Source organism: Sebastes umbrosus, chromosome 19 (assembly GCF_015220745.1).
Source record: "Sebastes umbrosus isolate fSebUmb1 chromosome 19, fSebUmb1.pri, whole genome shotgun sequence".
Lineage (NCBI taxonomy): Eukaryota > Metazoa > Chordata > Actinopteri > Perciformes > Sebastidae > Sebastes > Sebastes umbrosus.
In genome coordinates, this window is record NC_051287.1 from 6,676,621 (window position 1) to 6,690,081 (window position 13,461).

A 13,461-nucleotide genomic window follows, 5' to 3' on the forward strand; every position below is an offset into this window, starting at 1 on the left:
GAAGGAGGTTAAATAACGCTCCAAACTTACGCTAAATTTTGGTGAGGAAAAACTGGAATGGCCATTTTCAAAGGGGTCCCTTGACCTCTGACCTCAAGATATGTGAATGAAAATGGGTTCTATGGGTACCCACGAGTCTCCCCTTTACAGACATGCCCACTTTATGATAATCACATGCAGTTTGGGGGCAAGTCATTGTCAATATATATAATATATATAGGTATTCATATAATATAGAAATAGCATTCATTACTATCAATCAATTTATTTATCTATTTATATATTTTGGAGTTCAAATACAGGGGGAAAAACAGTTATAGCAGTTTTCATTCATGTAAAATACTGTGTACCACTTTAAAGTAGATTAAAAAAAGTGAAAACATTAAAAAATACCTGCAATTAACAAAGCACAATACAATTAAACATTTTTAACGCTAGATATCTTTACATACATGATAATTTACAAAACATATTTCGGATAAAAAAAAACAAAATAAAACAAAGCAGAGGTGTCATAGTTGCTATGGTAACAGTAAACAACAGTGTGAAGGTAGAACCCAGTTGCTCTGAGCACAGTTACCATGGCAACATGTACACAAGAAGCTCAGAGACAGAGGAGACAAAATGTCAGCAAGAAGAAAAGAAAGAGCAGAGGAGGAAAACAAGGAGGTTATCTTAGAGGAGGAGGAGGAGGAGAGGAGTGTTGAGGAGGAGGACTATGAAGAGCTGATGAGGGAGGCTGCTTCCTCCACTGCTTCCAGAAGAACACCCAGACCACCCAAACTACAAATCGTCCCCAAAATCCCAGAAGCAGTGGATGATTTCCTGAGGAACTTCCTCCGGAGAGCCGGTCTGAGCCGGACTCTGAACAGCTTTGAGGCAGAGTGGTACGGCTCGGCGCAGAAACTCCTGACTGAAACTCTGAAGATGGCAGCGACAGGCGTCCTGTTCATTCCCGATGCTCTCACACATAGGCAGCTCCTCCAGAGCGAGCTGGAGACGGTCCGCAGAGAGAGGGACCTGCTCAGGCAGGACGTTCTGGTGGCAGGGGAAGGCATGGTGAGGATGCAGAGGGAGAGGGATTTCCACCGGCTGCAGTACCGACGAGTCGCCGAGCACAAAAACAGGCTGATCGAGGACCTCAAACAGATGAAGAAACACCTGGAATCCTACGAGCCGGCACTGAGACAGCTGGAGGACAAATATCAAGCAGCTCTGAGGCAGAAAATGCATATCAGTTTAAAACAGGACCGAGCTCAGAACACCACAGACGCAACACTGAATCAGGAAAAATCCCAAATCAAGAAAGAGAGAAGCACCAAAAGGAGCAACAGTGCTGATGAATCGCCAGCAAAAAGCGCCAGACACCCAAAGGACACAGAGTTCCCTGTCTGCAGCAGGCTGGTGAACCCTCAGACCATCACCCTTCAGAAATGGAAAAGCCCCAGCTCCTTCAGCCTTTCCTACTCCATCAGAGCCCATAAGCTTCCCATCAGCTGCATTGACCTCCATCCACGAAAGCTGATCCTCGCCTCCGCCAGTGATGACCGCAGCTGGAGGCTGTGGGCGCTGCAACGCAACGGAGAGAAGGTGAGAGGAAGACGCTCATGTATTCAAATCTGAGAGAGATGACATGAGATAGAATCACACATGAAATGAGATGAGATGACATATGAAACTGACAAACAAACTGAGATAAAGCAGGATGACATACTACACGAAAAAGAAGAAACAAGTCAATAGAATCATTTTTTGATTGGCAGATGTATTGAAATTAGGGCTGTCTGTAAAGGGGAGACTCGTGGGTAGCCATAGAACCCATTTACATTCACATATCTTGAGGTCAGGGGTCAAGGAACTCCTTTGAAAATGGCCATGCCAGCTTTTCCTCGCCAACATTTTGCGTAAGTTTGGAGTGTTATTTAACCTCCTTCTCGACAAGTTAGTATGACATGGTTCCAATGGATTCCTTATGTTTTCTAGTTTCATATGATGTCAGTATCTTTAGTCAGTGTAGCTTTAAAACTGAGTCCGCTACAACAATTAGTGCCGTTAAAACAAATTTGCATTAACACGTTGTTATTATTGCGTTAACTTTGACAGCCCTAACTGAAAAGTAATGTCATGTAATGTGGGTTGCCAGGCTGGTGAGATGGTGCTGACAGGTGAGGGTCACTCTGATTGGCTGTCTGGCTGCAGCTTTCACCCTGATGGAACAAAACTGGCAACAACCAGTGGAGACTCTATGGTAAGTTCATCTTCAATACACCACTGCAACAGTATACAGATGGCTGACAGGTTAAAGGGCAACCCAACATTATTTCCTGATCTTCTTCTTCTTCTATGGTAAACTCTTTGATCGTTCTTCCTGCAGGTGCGGCTCTGGGATTTCTCTCGTGGCTGCTGCGTGTTGACACTGCCCGGTCACAGCCATCCCACCTGGGGCTGCACCTTCCACACGTGTGGTCACTTCCTGGCTTCCTGCTCTGCTGACAAAACCGCCAAGCTGTGGGACCTGAACAGCCAGCGCTGCCGCCTCACACTGCGTCGCCACACCGCCTCCGTCAACAGCGTCTGCTTCCTGCCCTTCTCCAACCTCCTCCTCACCTGCTCAGCTGACAAAACCCTCGCCATGTGGGATGCCAGGCTGGGTGTCTGCACCTCTTCCTTCCACGGCCACCAGCACCCCTGCAACCACGCCACCTTTAACCCGTCAGGCGACGTCCTGGCCTCCTGTGACTCATGTGGCATCATCAACCTGTGGGACATCAGGAGACCTGCGTTGGCGATGGCCATGGTAGATGCCGGGCCACTGGCAGCCAACCAAGTGGCGTTCAGCCCATCAGGGAAAACGCTGGCTGTCGCCTGCACCGATGGTCTGGTCAGAGTGGTGGAGGTGGATTCCTGCGTGGCGAGCAGCCTGTCGGGACACAGCGATGGCGTGCAGAGCGTGACGTTCGACCACAGTGGGGAGACTGTGATGTCAGCAGGGAGTGATGGCATGATTAACATCTGGGCGTGAAATGAAAAACTGGAGTGAAAGCAGCTGATGATGCTTTAGATGACGATCAGATGGGCCAACTAGGAAGTGAGCATCGCCCTGGTTGCCTCAACAAAAAGACAACGGGATTGTTCCGTTGGCTTTTGGATTATTGCAGAAAATAAACTCTTTGGCGGGTTAATGTCCAAATGATCCTTAATAAAAATAAAAAATGAGCGGACGCCATGAAGATAGTAAAATAGGATATGTTTTAATGTGAACTGTTTGAGGACAAAACCATCTCAGACAGAACAGCTGGAGGCCTGTTGCATGGAAATAAAAGCACTTTGTGTTCAACGGATCAAAACAAATATCTTTCCATGTTCAGGTCAACCTGTCTGCCTGAATGCTGATTTGGCACTTTAATGGTTCCGACTGTGAAGCAAGAGAGAAAACACTGACAGTCTGTCTTCATCAGCTGGATGAAAAATGTGAATAAAAATACTAATGGATCAATGATGTGATTCTCTGTTTCCTGTCCAAATCATACAGAGACAGAGTGAGTTCATAAAGTTAAATATCTGTAGGCACACCACGGTGAGGCTGCAACGATCTTAAAGGAATACTTCACCCACAAAGGTCCCGGCTCTGCTACAAGCTCAATGCTCAGTGGTAATGTGCTAATTATAGCATGTTAGCAGGCCAACATATAGTAGGCCTGGGTATCATTTGAAAACTTTGGATATTGACACCAGTGCAACAACTGTACAATTCTATACAAATATCAAAACTGAATTTTTTTCTATACCTTAGTTTGAGGAATAAAATTTCATTTAACAAAATCTGCTCATTACATCAGTGTTAAATAAAGAACTTTGTCTAAATAAATAAAAGTGTATAGTAACAAAGATCACAACATCCTTGTTGTCGAGGTTTAGCATGTGACGTTTAACATGTTAACATTTTAGTTTTTAGCGTGGGAATATGCTAAACTTGTGCAGGTAACATTTAGCATTAAAATACGGTAACTAATGTGTAGCATGTTAACATGCTGAGGTTTAGCATGTACAATTTGCTGTTTAGCATGGCAACATGCTAACATGAACATATAACATTTAGCATTATAATATGGTAACGTTGAAATGCTAATGTTAACATGTTAATATGGCTACAGTTACAGTTGACATGTTAACATTAGTATTTTAACATGCTCCAGTTAGCATGTTAACATCCATGTTAACAGCTCTGGATGTTAAATGGGTGACATTTAGCAAGTTACAATTAAGCACGTTGACATGCTACCACATTTTAACATGCTGAAGTTTATTATTTTGCATGTTTGCTTGATAGCATGCTAACATGCTAATGCATATTAATTGTTTCCAGCTAGCATTGTAACACTGCTATCTCCTGCTCACTGCTCGCCTGACTACCGATAGAACGATTTATCATTAAATCCACGTTTTCAGTTCAGTAACAAACAACTAGACCTTGTATCCCCCATTCATATTGGCACATTCACATATCAATACTTGATACTTTGAGAGTCTCAACAGCTGAACAGATGCTTGTAGTATGTAGAGAGATGTAGATATTTTGTCTGTCCAGTCGTTTCTTCTCTCACATTGAGTGTGATTGTCCTTAACATCGCCTAACTTCAACACACACTTCAGGAATTTCCGAATGAGTCTGTGCTGTGTTAGTGTTCAGATGAATGGCACCTTTTCATCTAAAATACACATCCAAAGCAGACCTCATCCAGAATCATGTGCTGTTTCCTGTTGCCGCTGGGCGTGACAGAACAGAGGAAAGAGAGAACACTGACTGACGGCGATGCTGACAGGACGTCCCTCGCTCTGGTAAACAGGCCTTTCACTTCAGAAGGGTTTCTGCTGAGCGCTGTTCAGTCCGTCAGCAGAAGAAGAGGAGTAGCGTCCTTCATCTTCGTCCTTCTCTTCTTCTTCTTCTTCTTCATCTGTGCGTTTCTCTCTGGGTTCTTCCACCAGCACTTTGAGACGGCTCAGGTGATGCATAGCTCTGCGGATGGAAATATTCATCAAAAATATTGCGTGCAAATTAACAACAGTGAGCGCTGAAATAACAATAGTGTGACTAATCGTATTGCTTTACACACAGTAGATTTATGCACTTGAATTGAATCACCAACCAAGTTTTGAAGTTATCCTGTCACAAAATAGTAGTGCAGATGTTTAGCAGGTAGCCTATACAGTAATGTCTTATTTTAGCAGTATAGCCAAAACACGGCAAAACACAGCTAAGGCTGAATAAAATGTAGTGCCAATCTGCTCAGATGTATATTGTGCTCAGTGTCAGTTACCTCTGTAGTGACGGTCCAATAGGAAAACTCTCCAGCTCTTCTTCAACTTCAGGCTTCTGCAACACAAACACAACTCCATGAGACTTGTTAACATTGCCTACATACAAAGCATGTAACAATACAAGGTTACAAGGTTCTACAACACAGGGTTGCACAACGAAATGCGACTTGTAGTAGATTCGATACTATCACGATACTTGGGTGCCGATTCGTTATGTATTGTGATTTGCATTGTGATTCGATATTACAATTTATTGCGATTTTTGTTAACTTTTTTAACACTAGACCATGGGATGACTGTTCATACCTGCTTCACTGGAGCCTCCTCTGTCTGTGGCCCGGCAGCGAGTGTTGGAGTTACTGATGCCTGTTGTTTTCGCTGAAGCTCTGTCTCCACTGCCTGCAGCCTGAACAGCATCTGCTTCAGAGCCTCCACTGGTCCAGGCTGCTGAAACATGTCACTTCTATGGAGAACGGAGCCCCGAGCCTGGGAGAGACAGCAGACAGAAGGGGGCGCTGTGATCCTGGATATGTCAGAGGGTCATTTAGGCTAAATTCACACTAATATGGTTTTGTTTTAAAACGCATAACTTTTGCTACGTTTACAAATGTGTATTATGCTACTGCACAGGTTAACCATGGCCCTGCAGCTTGGTGGTGACATACTATATAGGCCTCTTCCACTGCAGGAACTCAGTAGTAGTAGTGTAGTGAAAGTTAAGAATGGAGTTGCTGCAGTGGATCAGTGAAAGGTGAAGAGTGAAACAGGACAGCCTGACACTTACCTGAGCTCCTCTGTCAGTCAGAGCCTCTGCGATGTCCCCTGCTGCTGCTGCTGCCGAGTCCCTGCAGGTTCAACATACCATCACATATCATTAAGTGTGTTTAGTCAGGGTGCATCAGAACAAGCTGTGGGACAAACTTCCCTCTTTCCAACGGAAACAGAAACTGTCAGAACGTTTTGTAAGCATGGTTTCGTATCAAGCGGCAACTGTTATACACAGCACTACTAATAAGCTACATAAGTAACAGTGTGGGCAGTGAACTGGCAGACTCATTACATTCACTCCACTTAATATGACAGACCCTCCACGCAAATGCACAAACAGAGTGGAAGTAGGTAGGGAGAGGATGAAGGGGGGCGGTTTGAGAAAGGCCTTAAGTCTTACCGAGTGAATGAATGACAGTGTGAGGAAGAACAGCGCAGCAACTCCTCGGTTTTCACTGGACTGACAGCTTCTTCAACACAATCAGTAGGACTGATGACTGTAACAACAACAACAGGTATTCAATAAGAACAACGCAGCACCGCGTGGACACAACATGTGATGAACCTCTTTGATGCAGTGATGATGTTATAGATAAAGATTTCACTGTTATACTCTCTCCGATTGTGGAAAAAATAACAATAATTGTCACATTTAGACACAAACAAACCGGCATAATGCAACAAGACACAAAGCTAACAGACACATCTGTGTATGTATCCTGCCCTCAGCTGCTACAGTATAAGACTCCCTGCTGCTTCACAGTAATATCATGTTTACATTATCTCATTCACTGTAATATTGAGTGAAAATGGGAAGGTTTGTGGTTGAAAGGGCTTTCCAATGCTAGATGTGTGTGACTAAAAATAATGAGATTACTGAGCCTTTCTTCAACCTTCTCCTTGCTGTCAACAACCTCTACAAGCATCAGAAACAGGTAGATGAAAACACACACAGCTCATACTGGCCAATCGTAGCTTTTGCAATCTCCATGTGGTATCTCCATAGATGTAGCCTCACTGTTTGAGGAGATGCACTTTGGCCAAGTAAGCTACGCGCATAGGCTCCCTAGCTATGGTGTAAGCCCCCTCATTTACATAATGAGGCAGAAATGCATAAAGAAATGTGTAAAGATATGTATAAAGAAAATAATACATGAATAAATAAGTTTGTGGAAATAAATAAGGGGTGAAATGCAAAGGGAAAACCATGCATAAATAAATAAATGAATAAATAAAAAAAATACATTTAAAAATAAATAAATAAATGCAAACATTAATAGATAAATACAAAATGAATCCAAAAATGTATAGATAAATAAAAAAATGAATGCAAAAATAAATAAATACATTTAAAAATTAATGAAAATAAATACATAAATAAATAAATAAAAGGGAAAATTAAACAGAAGAGTAAATTAATAAGGGAATTATACCTGCAAAACCTTCATACTGTCCTGAATAACAACCGGTTTGTGGTTTGTTTATGTCATCTGACCTGTGTGTATGTTAATTCAGTGCCTACTCATTAACATTCGCTTCGCAGCTTACAACAGTAGGAGGAGTCCTGGTCTCACCTGGATCTGCAAGCCTCTCTGCTTCTCCAGAACTCTGAGACAGACTGCTCAACACCCGATCCGCCTTCTGGATCAGAGACTCAATCCTGTTGTCTGAGGGGAGGAAAAACACAAACGGCAAAAACATAATTATTGGTATATAACACACATTTCATGTAGTTTTACATCAACAATTTGTCTTTTTACCTCTGAACAGAGTGTCCATGATGTCAGAGCTGTTTCTCTCTGTAGCGAGTAGTGAAATCTGTTCAGCAAACTGAAGCCTCAGATCTCGGAGAGTCTGCTGGCTGTCACCCTGATGACACACACACACACACAGATAATCACTAAACTAATTGGGCATGGAACACTTTTTCTCAACTCAGGACCATTCTGCCATCCTTTTCAGGTTGGACACAGTTTAGCAGACAACATGAGCTGCTGACTGATCAAACTGAAAGTTCGGATGCACATGGATTGAGTTCTCTCACCTGTGCAGGAGTCCGGTCGGGATCATCCTCCTCCAGCTCTGCTACCCAGGATGGAGCTCCTCTGGAAGCCGCAGGTGGAAGAACACCTGGAAGAGCACCTGGAAGAGCAACACCAAAAAGCAGAATGATTGTTTGATGCTAAAAATATTCTACAGACTCCTAATCATTTTTTTTTTTCACGGTTAAATTATTATTATGGTTTGTTAAGAAAACAAACTGTTTTTGATGATGAAACTGAAAGCTTCTGAACCATTTTTGTTTTGAAACTCTCATATTTATACTTTTTGCAAAATAGATGAAGCAGTGATGCTGTAGTGCCAAGTGGGTTCAGTAACACGGAGGGAACTGAACCATAGACCCTGGTTGGTGCTGTGTGTTGTACCGTGGTCATCCCAGAGCTCTGACTCTGTGGGCGACAGCGGCAGCTCGGTGAGATCACAACGTTGGATCCAGGCTGGGTACTTTAGGTCCGGCACACTGGTGATTCCAGAACAGTTCATGTCACTCTTGTTACTGGTGAGCCAGTGAGGGAGGTGGAGGGACGAAGACGGGTCTGCCCACTCTGACCTTGCTGCTCTGTGTGCAGACTGCTGGAGACCGAAAGATGGAACAATGAGATTCACTACAATCCTGCTAACAATCTGATCCAAAAACGCTAACAAAAATGTGAATAATAGTCACCCTATAGCAGCTGAATGAGGAGATGTCAACATCTGGATTCAACATGGCTGCCCCTGGTCTTTCTCTGCATCTGGAGAAAGTAACGAAAGGTGAAAGGTCAAATGTGATCTTACCGAAAACATCCCAAATGAGACAGATAAGTGGCAACAGCATGAACCTGGAGTTCCTGGGCATCCTGGTTGGATTAGGGTGGTGTTGGTGGTGGTGGTTTAGTTGCGGGGCGCCATGGCTGCTGCCGAGTCTGTCCCAGGTTCTGTGTGCTAGTCTGGAGGAGGAGAAGCAGGGTTGGGAGGCTCCAGACTGGGACAGGAGACCTGGATCAGCAGATAAGACGAGTCAGAAGAACTGAGACACGCAGACTGAAGCTTGGTTTATACAGCTACAAGCACGCACAAAGGTGTTCATGCTCAATGTGTTGTTCGTTGCGTACAAACAAATTAACTTTTCTGGCAGAAACCCTGCGTTTAGAGACCTTAGATGAAGCTGGAGGTGTGGCTGATGTATTTAAAGACCTTAGATGAAGTCGAAAGGTGCAGGTGATGTATTTAAAGACTTAAGATGAAGTCAGAGGTGTGGGTGATGCGTTTATAGACCTTGGATGAAGGCGGAGGTGTGAGTGACAGGCATCGAGCCGTCAAAAGGGATAGACAGCATCTCGTCTGTCGTCATTGAGAGTCTGTCTCGGTTGGCACGGTGATGGAGAGAGCTTACGGGGAGGTTCAGGTAGTCCAGCTCCCTGTCGGTCAAACGCTCCCGGAGAACTGCGAGACAAATACACGAGGACAATAACATACAGATAAACTGATACAGACTTGTCTACTTGATGAATGTGGTGACCTACCATCTTTGTTTCTGAGCGTGCTCACTCTGGGTCTGCTCTGCGTGGAGGGCGGACTGTGTGGCAGAACCAGCCTTCCTGTCAACGAAGCGCTGTTCTGACGACTCCTCTCAAAGTCTGTAATGTAGGCGTCCAGTGCCGCCGAGGCGGAGTCATAGTTCTGCAATCAATCAATCCATCAATCAATAAGCATGACTGATTTATTTTAGTAAGCCCAGCACCATAAAAATCTTTTCAGCCAACAGCGTGTCTTGAATTTTATTACAGACATCAGAAAGACTATTGGAGCGCTTTTACTGCGAAGCAGCTGGAGAGCTTTTAATTTGAAGCACTGAAATCATTCAGAAATTAACAGACGTTTAAATGGCTTAACTGCCTCCTTCGATCTTTCTTTCTTTATCTAAAAGCCAGAGCAGAACTTCCATCTACAATCTACCATTTGAACTCTGAGGAGCTAACTTCCATGTTAGTGTGTAAAAGAGTGACATTGTTGTTTGTCAGGTGAGCTGAATTGGCTCATAACAGGACAGAGGAAAGAGACGGACAGATTTCCTTCACACCCCCACTACTGCTGTAGAAAACAGATGCCTAGGAGAAACAGGAGAAGTGAAGTAAACCTTTTCTCTGTAACTGAAGGTGGTGTTGTGCTGAGGCGCCAGCAGGCTGCTCCTCAGGTGACCTGAGCTGGACAGCAGGGAGGTCACCGTTGACTCGGGAGACAGACAGTCACCGACCAAGCCGCTGGACTCCATGCTGACAAAAACAAAAAAAAGTACATTCTGATGTTATAAATCACAAAGGAAAACATGGTGTGATGTTAGAGAGGAGCGTGTGTTTAAAATCTAAATCCATGGGTGGCTATGTATATTCTCAGCTTTTAGAAATAAAAGATAACCTAAACGTAAGCAAATAAGATGAGATATAAGATATTCCTTTATTAGTCCCACAGTGGAGAAATGTGCAGTGTACAGCAGCAAAGGGGATAGTGCAAAAAAACAGAAGCATTGGTAAAAGCAAAATACAACACAGTAAAAAAAGTAAAACAAAAGTGAATAGAAGGACATATAAAAATAGGAACAATATAAACAGTATTGACTATTAACAAAATTGCACAAGTGGAAAAATGATATTGCACAGTGAGAATGAAATTCCACCGGAAAATATTGCACAGTATGAATTACACCTGAGTAGTATATATGTATATGTGAATATGTTATGATGTTGTCTTCATTTGCTTGTGTGTTAGGACACAGTAGTGGCCTTATTATCTATAGGTCTATGGGGTGACAACTTTTGGATGACAGCTATCAAAAGTTGTGATCCTGCAACTTACAATCCAAATCAGACAGTCTGATGAAGCACAGATTTCTTTATTTTTCTTTTTAGATCAGTGACAAACATCTGTCAGGTTTTCCTATTGAAATTCAGAGACACTCACTGATCTTGACCTAATCTAACTAAACATGAACTGACAATACAAGTCAGTGTGTTGTGGTTGTCAAGTGACTTTGGCACGTTTGCTCCTCTTGTTTTAATGTTAGAAAAACTGACTGACCTTAGCTAGTTAACGTGACTTTAGTCTAGCCATTAGCTAACGTTAGCTAGCTATACCACAACCAAAACAACAAAGCAAACATACATTCAGAAGTTAGTGAGCGTTTTACGTAACAGTATTTTAGTGTATATATAATGTTATGTTTATAAGACCTTCTACAGCTGTGCTGTCTTAACTAGATATGTCAACATCTCTAAAGTTAACTAGCTAGTTAATGTTACACTTAGCAGCACTTCCAGGGTAAAAAACAGGAATTTGAATCTAAATGTTCATATTAAACTAGTGAATCTGTATTAAATGAAACATAATCAACTTACAGTTTCACTCCAGAATGTTTCCTTTTCTGTATATCTCGTGTCCAGCCTCTTTGAATACAGTCAGTGAGTCAGTATCAGCTGATCAACAACAGAAGATTCAAGACTCCCGGGTGAAGCTAACTTTAGCAAACTTTGTTTTTGTTTTTCTTCTTCGTTGGTGTTTATTAGCGGTTGGAAACTCTCTTTTTCTTCTTCTTCGTTGGTTTTTATTGGCGGTTGGCAGAACCAGCTTAGAGATGTATTACCGCCACGTACTGGACGGCTGCACGTGGAATCCAGATGGATTCTAGAAGAGCTATGTCGCCCTCTGGTGGTGGTTTGCACTCAAAGCCCAGTGAGAGAATGATTGTAGTTGTCCATAGTGAATTTTGATATAATAGGCATACTGTTTCAGTGTACATAAGGCTTTATTGATATCAATTATATCTGGTTGGCAAAAGAAAAACTTGAGTTTTATAGCATTACATGTTGAAAAATTATACCATATCTATTAAAAAAAAACTGTTCCGGCACAGTCAATAATTAATGACAATCATAATTTTTTCAGTAGGAAAAATTAATGAATGGTTGTCTTCTGCTTCAAAAAAGAAACATAAAACTAGGACTGTCACTTGATTAAGATATTTAATTGTGATTAATTGCATGATTGTTCATAGTTAATTGTGATTCATCGCAAATTAATGACACATTTTTGATCTGTTCAAACCTTAAAGGGAGAATTGTCAAGTATTTAATACTTTTATCAACATGGGAGTGGGCAAATATGCTTGCTTTATGCAAATGTATGTATATATTTATTACTGGAAATCAATTAACCACACAAAACAATGACAAATATTGTCCAGAAACCCTCACAGGCACTGCATTTAGCATAAAATAATATGCTCAAATCACAAAATGGCAAACTCAAGCCAAACAAGAAACAACAGCTGTCAGTGTGTCAGTGTGCTGACTTGACTATGACTTGCCCCAAACTGCATGTGATTATCATAAAGTGGGCATGTCTGTAAAGGGGAGACTCGTTGGTACCCAAGAACCCATTTACATTCACATATCTTGAGGTCAGAGTTCAAGGGAGCCCTTTGAAAATGGCTATGCCAGTTTTTCCTCACCAAAATTTAACGTAAATTTGGAGCGCTATTTAGCCTCCTTTGCATGGCATGGTTGGTACCAGGTTTCATATGATACCAGTATCTTCACTCTAACTTTAAAACTGAGCCCACTACAACCTAAAAACCGCAAGTTGTGTTAATGCGTTAAAGAGAGAAGATAAGATATTCTTTATTAGTCCTAAATTAGTGGTGTTAAAATGAATTTGCGTTAATGCATTATTATCATGTTAACTTTGACAGCCCTAAAAAAAACTTTTTTATTTGAACTGTTTTGTAGATTTGCAATGAAATAGTTGAGCAGTTTTAATGTTTTCTCACATATTTCACTTCTCCAACTTGCCCTTTAATGATGTTTATCAGCTTCAGCGGATCGACTTTACCCCCAATCTGTCTCCCTCCCTGCCATCCTGTCAGAGTTTATAAGGAACTGTAAGAATATCCGGACCAGGCTGTCGCTGGATATCCCTACCCAATGTTCCCCAATACCCAGTCCTATAACTATTAAGTCCCCGTGTCCATGAATCCAAAGTCAAACCCGCTTGTTAATACCAGGTCTGAACAGGGCCTTAGTCAATCAAAGAAATGAATCAAAAACCAGCGCAGCAACAGATAACAATTCAAGACTTCCACCAAGATGACCACTTCCACTCTCCAAGGTCCCTCCCTCCATTGCTCATGGGTGCTGCAGGCCCCTTTAACCCAGAGCCTGTGACGTCACTGGGGGGATTGAAACAGAGAGGTGTAGGGAAAGAAAGCAGCGAGTGATCACTCCACCTCAAAATCCAGGCACCAGAAACACAACTGACTCTGTCACATCAGAAAAGCCT

At 42.4% G+C, this 13,461-nt stretch overlaps 2 protein-coding genes across 4 annotated transcripts; one reads left to right on the forward strand and one right to left on the reverse strand.

Annotated features, from left to right (window-relative positions):
- Positions 1 to 447: 447 nt before the first annotated feature.
- On the forward strand, positions 448 to 3,240 carry LOC119478563 (sperm-associated antigen 16 protein). The gene is made up of 3 exons (XM_037753394.1): positions 448 to 1,590; positions 2,144 to 2,248; positions 2,375 to 3,240. Exons 1-3 carry the CDS (start codon positions 625 to 627, stop codon positions 3,020 to 3,022), a joined length of 1,719 nt encoding a protein of 572 aa, XP_037609322.1. The 5' UTR covers positions 448 to 624; the 3' UTR covers positions 3,023 to 3,240.
- Positions 3,241 to 3,807: 567 nt separating this feature from the next.
- Positions 3,808 to 11,693, reverse strand: c19h18orf54 (chromosome 19 C18orf54 homolog). Of its 3 annotated transcripts, none has more exons than XM_037753393.1 (15): positions 11,523 to 11,693; positions 10,268 to 10,403; positions 9,654 to 9,810; positions 9,406 to 9,573; positions 8,970 to 9,126; positions 8,813 to 8,882; positions 8,514 to 8,718; positions 8,132 to 8,229; positions 7,848 to 7,956; positions 7,662 to 7,754; positions 6,488 to 6,584; positions 6,104 to 6,164; positions 5,626 to 5,805; positions 5,319 to 5,374; positions 3,808 to 5,017 (listed from the first exon to the last, which is right to left on the reverse strand). In XM_037753393.1, exons 2-15 carry the CDS (start codon positions 10,400 to 10,402, stop codon positions 4,858 to 4,860), a joined length of 1,746 nt encoding a protein of 581 aa, XP_037609321.1. In that variant the 5' UTR covers position 10,403; positions 11,523 to 11,693; the 3' UTR covers positions 3,808 to 4,857. The 3 variants fall into 3 exon arrangements, with proteins under 3 accessions (XP_037609321.1, XP_037609320.1, XP_037609319.1); XM_037753392.1 differs by having other exon boundaries at positions 5,319 to 5,371; positions 8,514 to 8,721; XM_037753391.1 differs by having other exon boundaries at positions 8,514 to 8,721.
- Between the last annotated feature and the right edge of the window lie 1,768 nt (positions 11,694 to 13,461).

Excerpts from the sequence above, each read along its gene's own strand:
- LOC119478563 (XM_037753394.1), top strand. The coding sequence starts at position 625 with ATGTCAGCAAGAAGAAAAGAAAGAGCAGAGGAGGAAAACAAGGAGGTT. Across the intron at positions 1,591-2,143 it reads TGCAACGCAACGGAGAGAAG|GCTGGTGAGATGGTGCTGAC; the intron begins GTGAGAGGAAGA and ends GTGGGTTGCCAG. Across the intron at positions 2,249-2,374 it reads CAACCAGTGGAGACTCTATG|GTGCGGCTCTGGGATTTCTC; the intron begins GTAAGTTCATCT and ends TTCTTCCTGCAG.
- c19h18orf54 (XM_037753391.1), bottom strand. The coding sequence starts at position 10,402 with ATGGAGTCCAGCGGCTTGGTCGGTGACTGTCTGTCTCCCGAGTCAACG. Across the intron at positions 9,127-9,405 it reads CACCTCCGCCTTCATCCAAG|GTCTCCTGTCCCAGTCTGGA; the intron begins GTCTATAAACGC and ends CTGCTGATCCAG. Across the intron at positions 7,957-8,131 it reads CCGACCGGACTCCTGCACAG|GGTGACAGCCAGCAGACTCT; the intron begins GTGAGAGAACTC and ends GTGTGTCATCAG.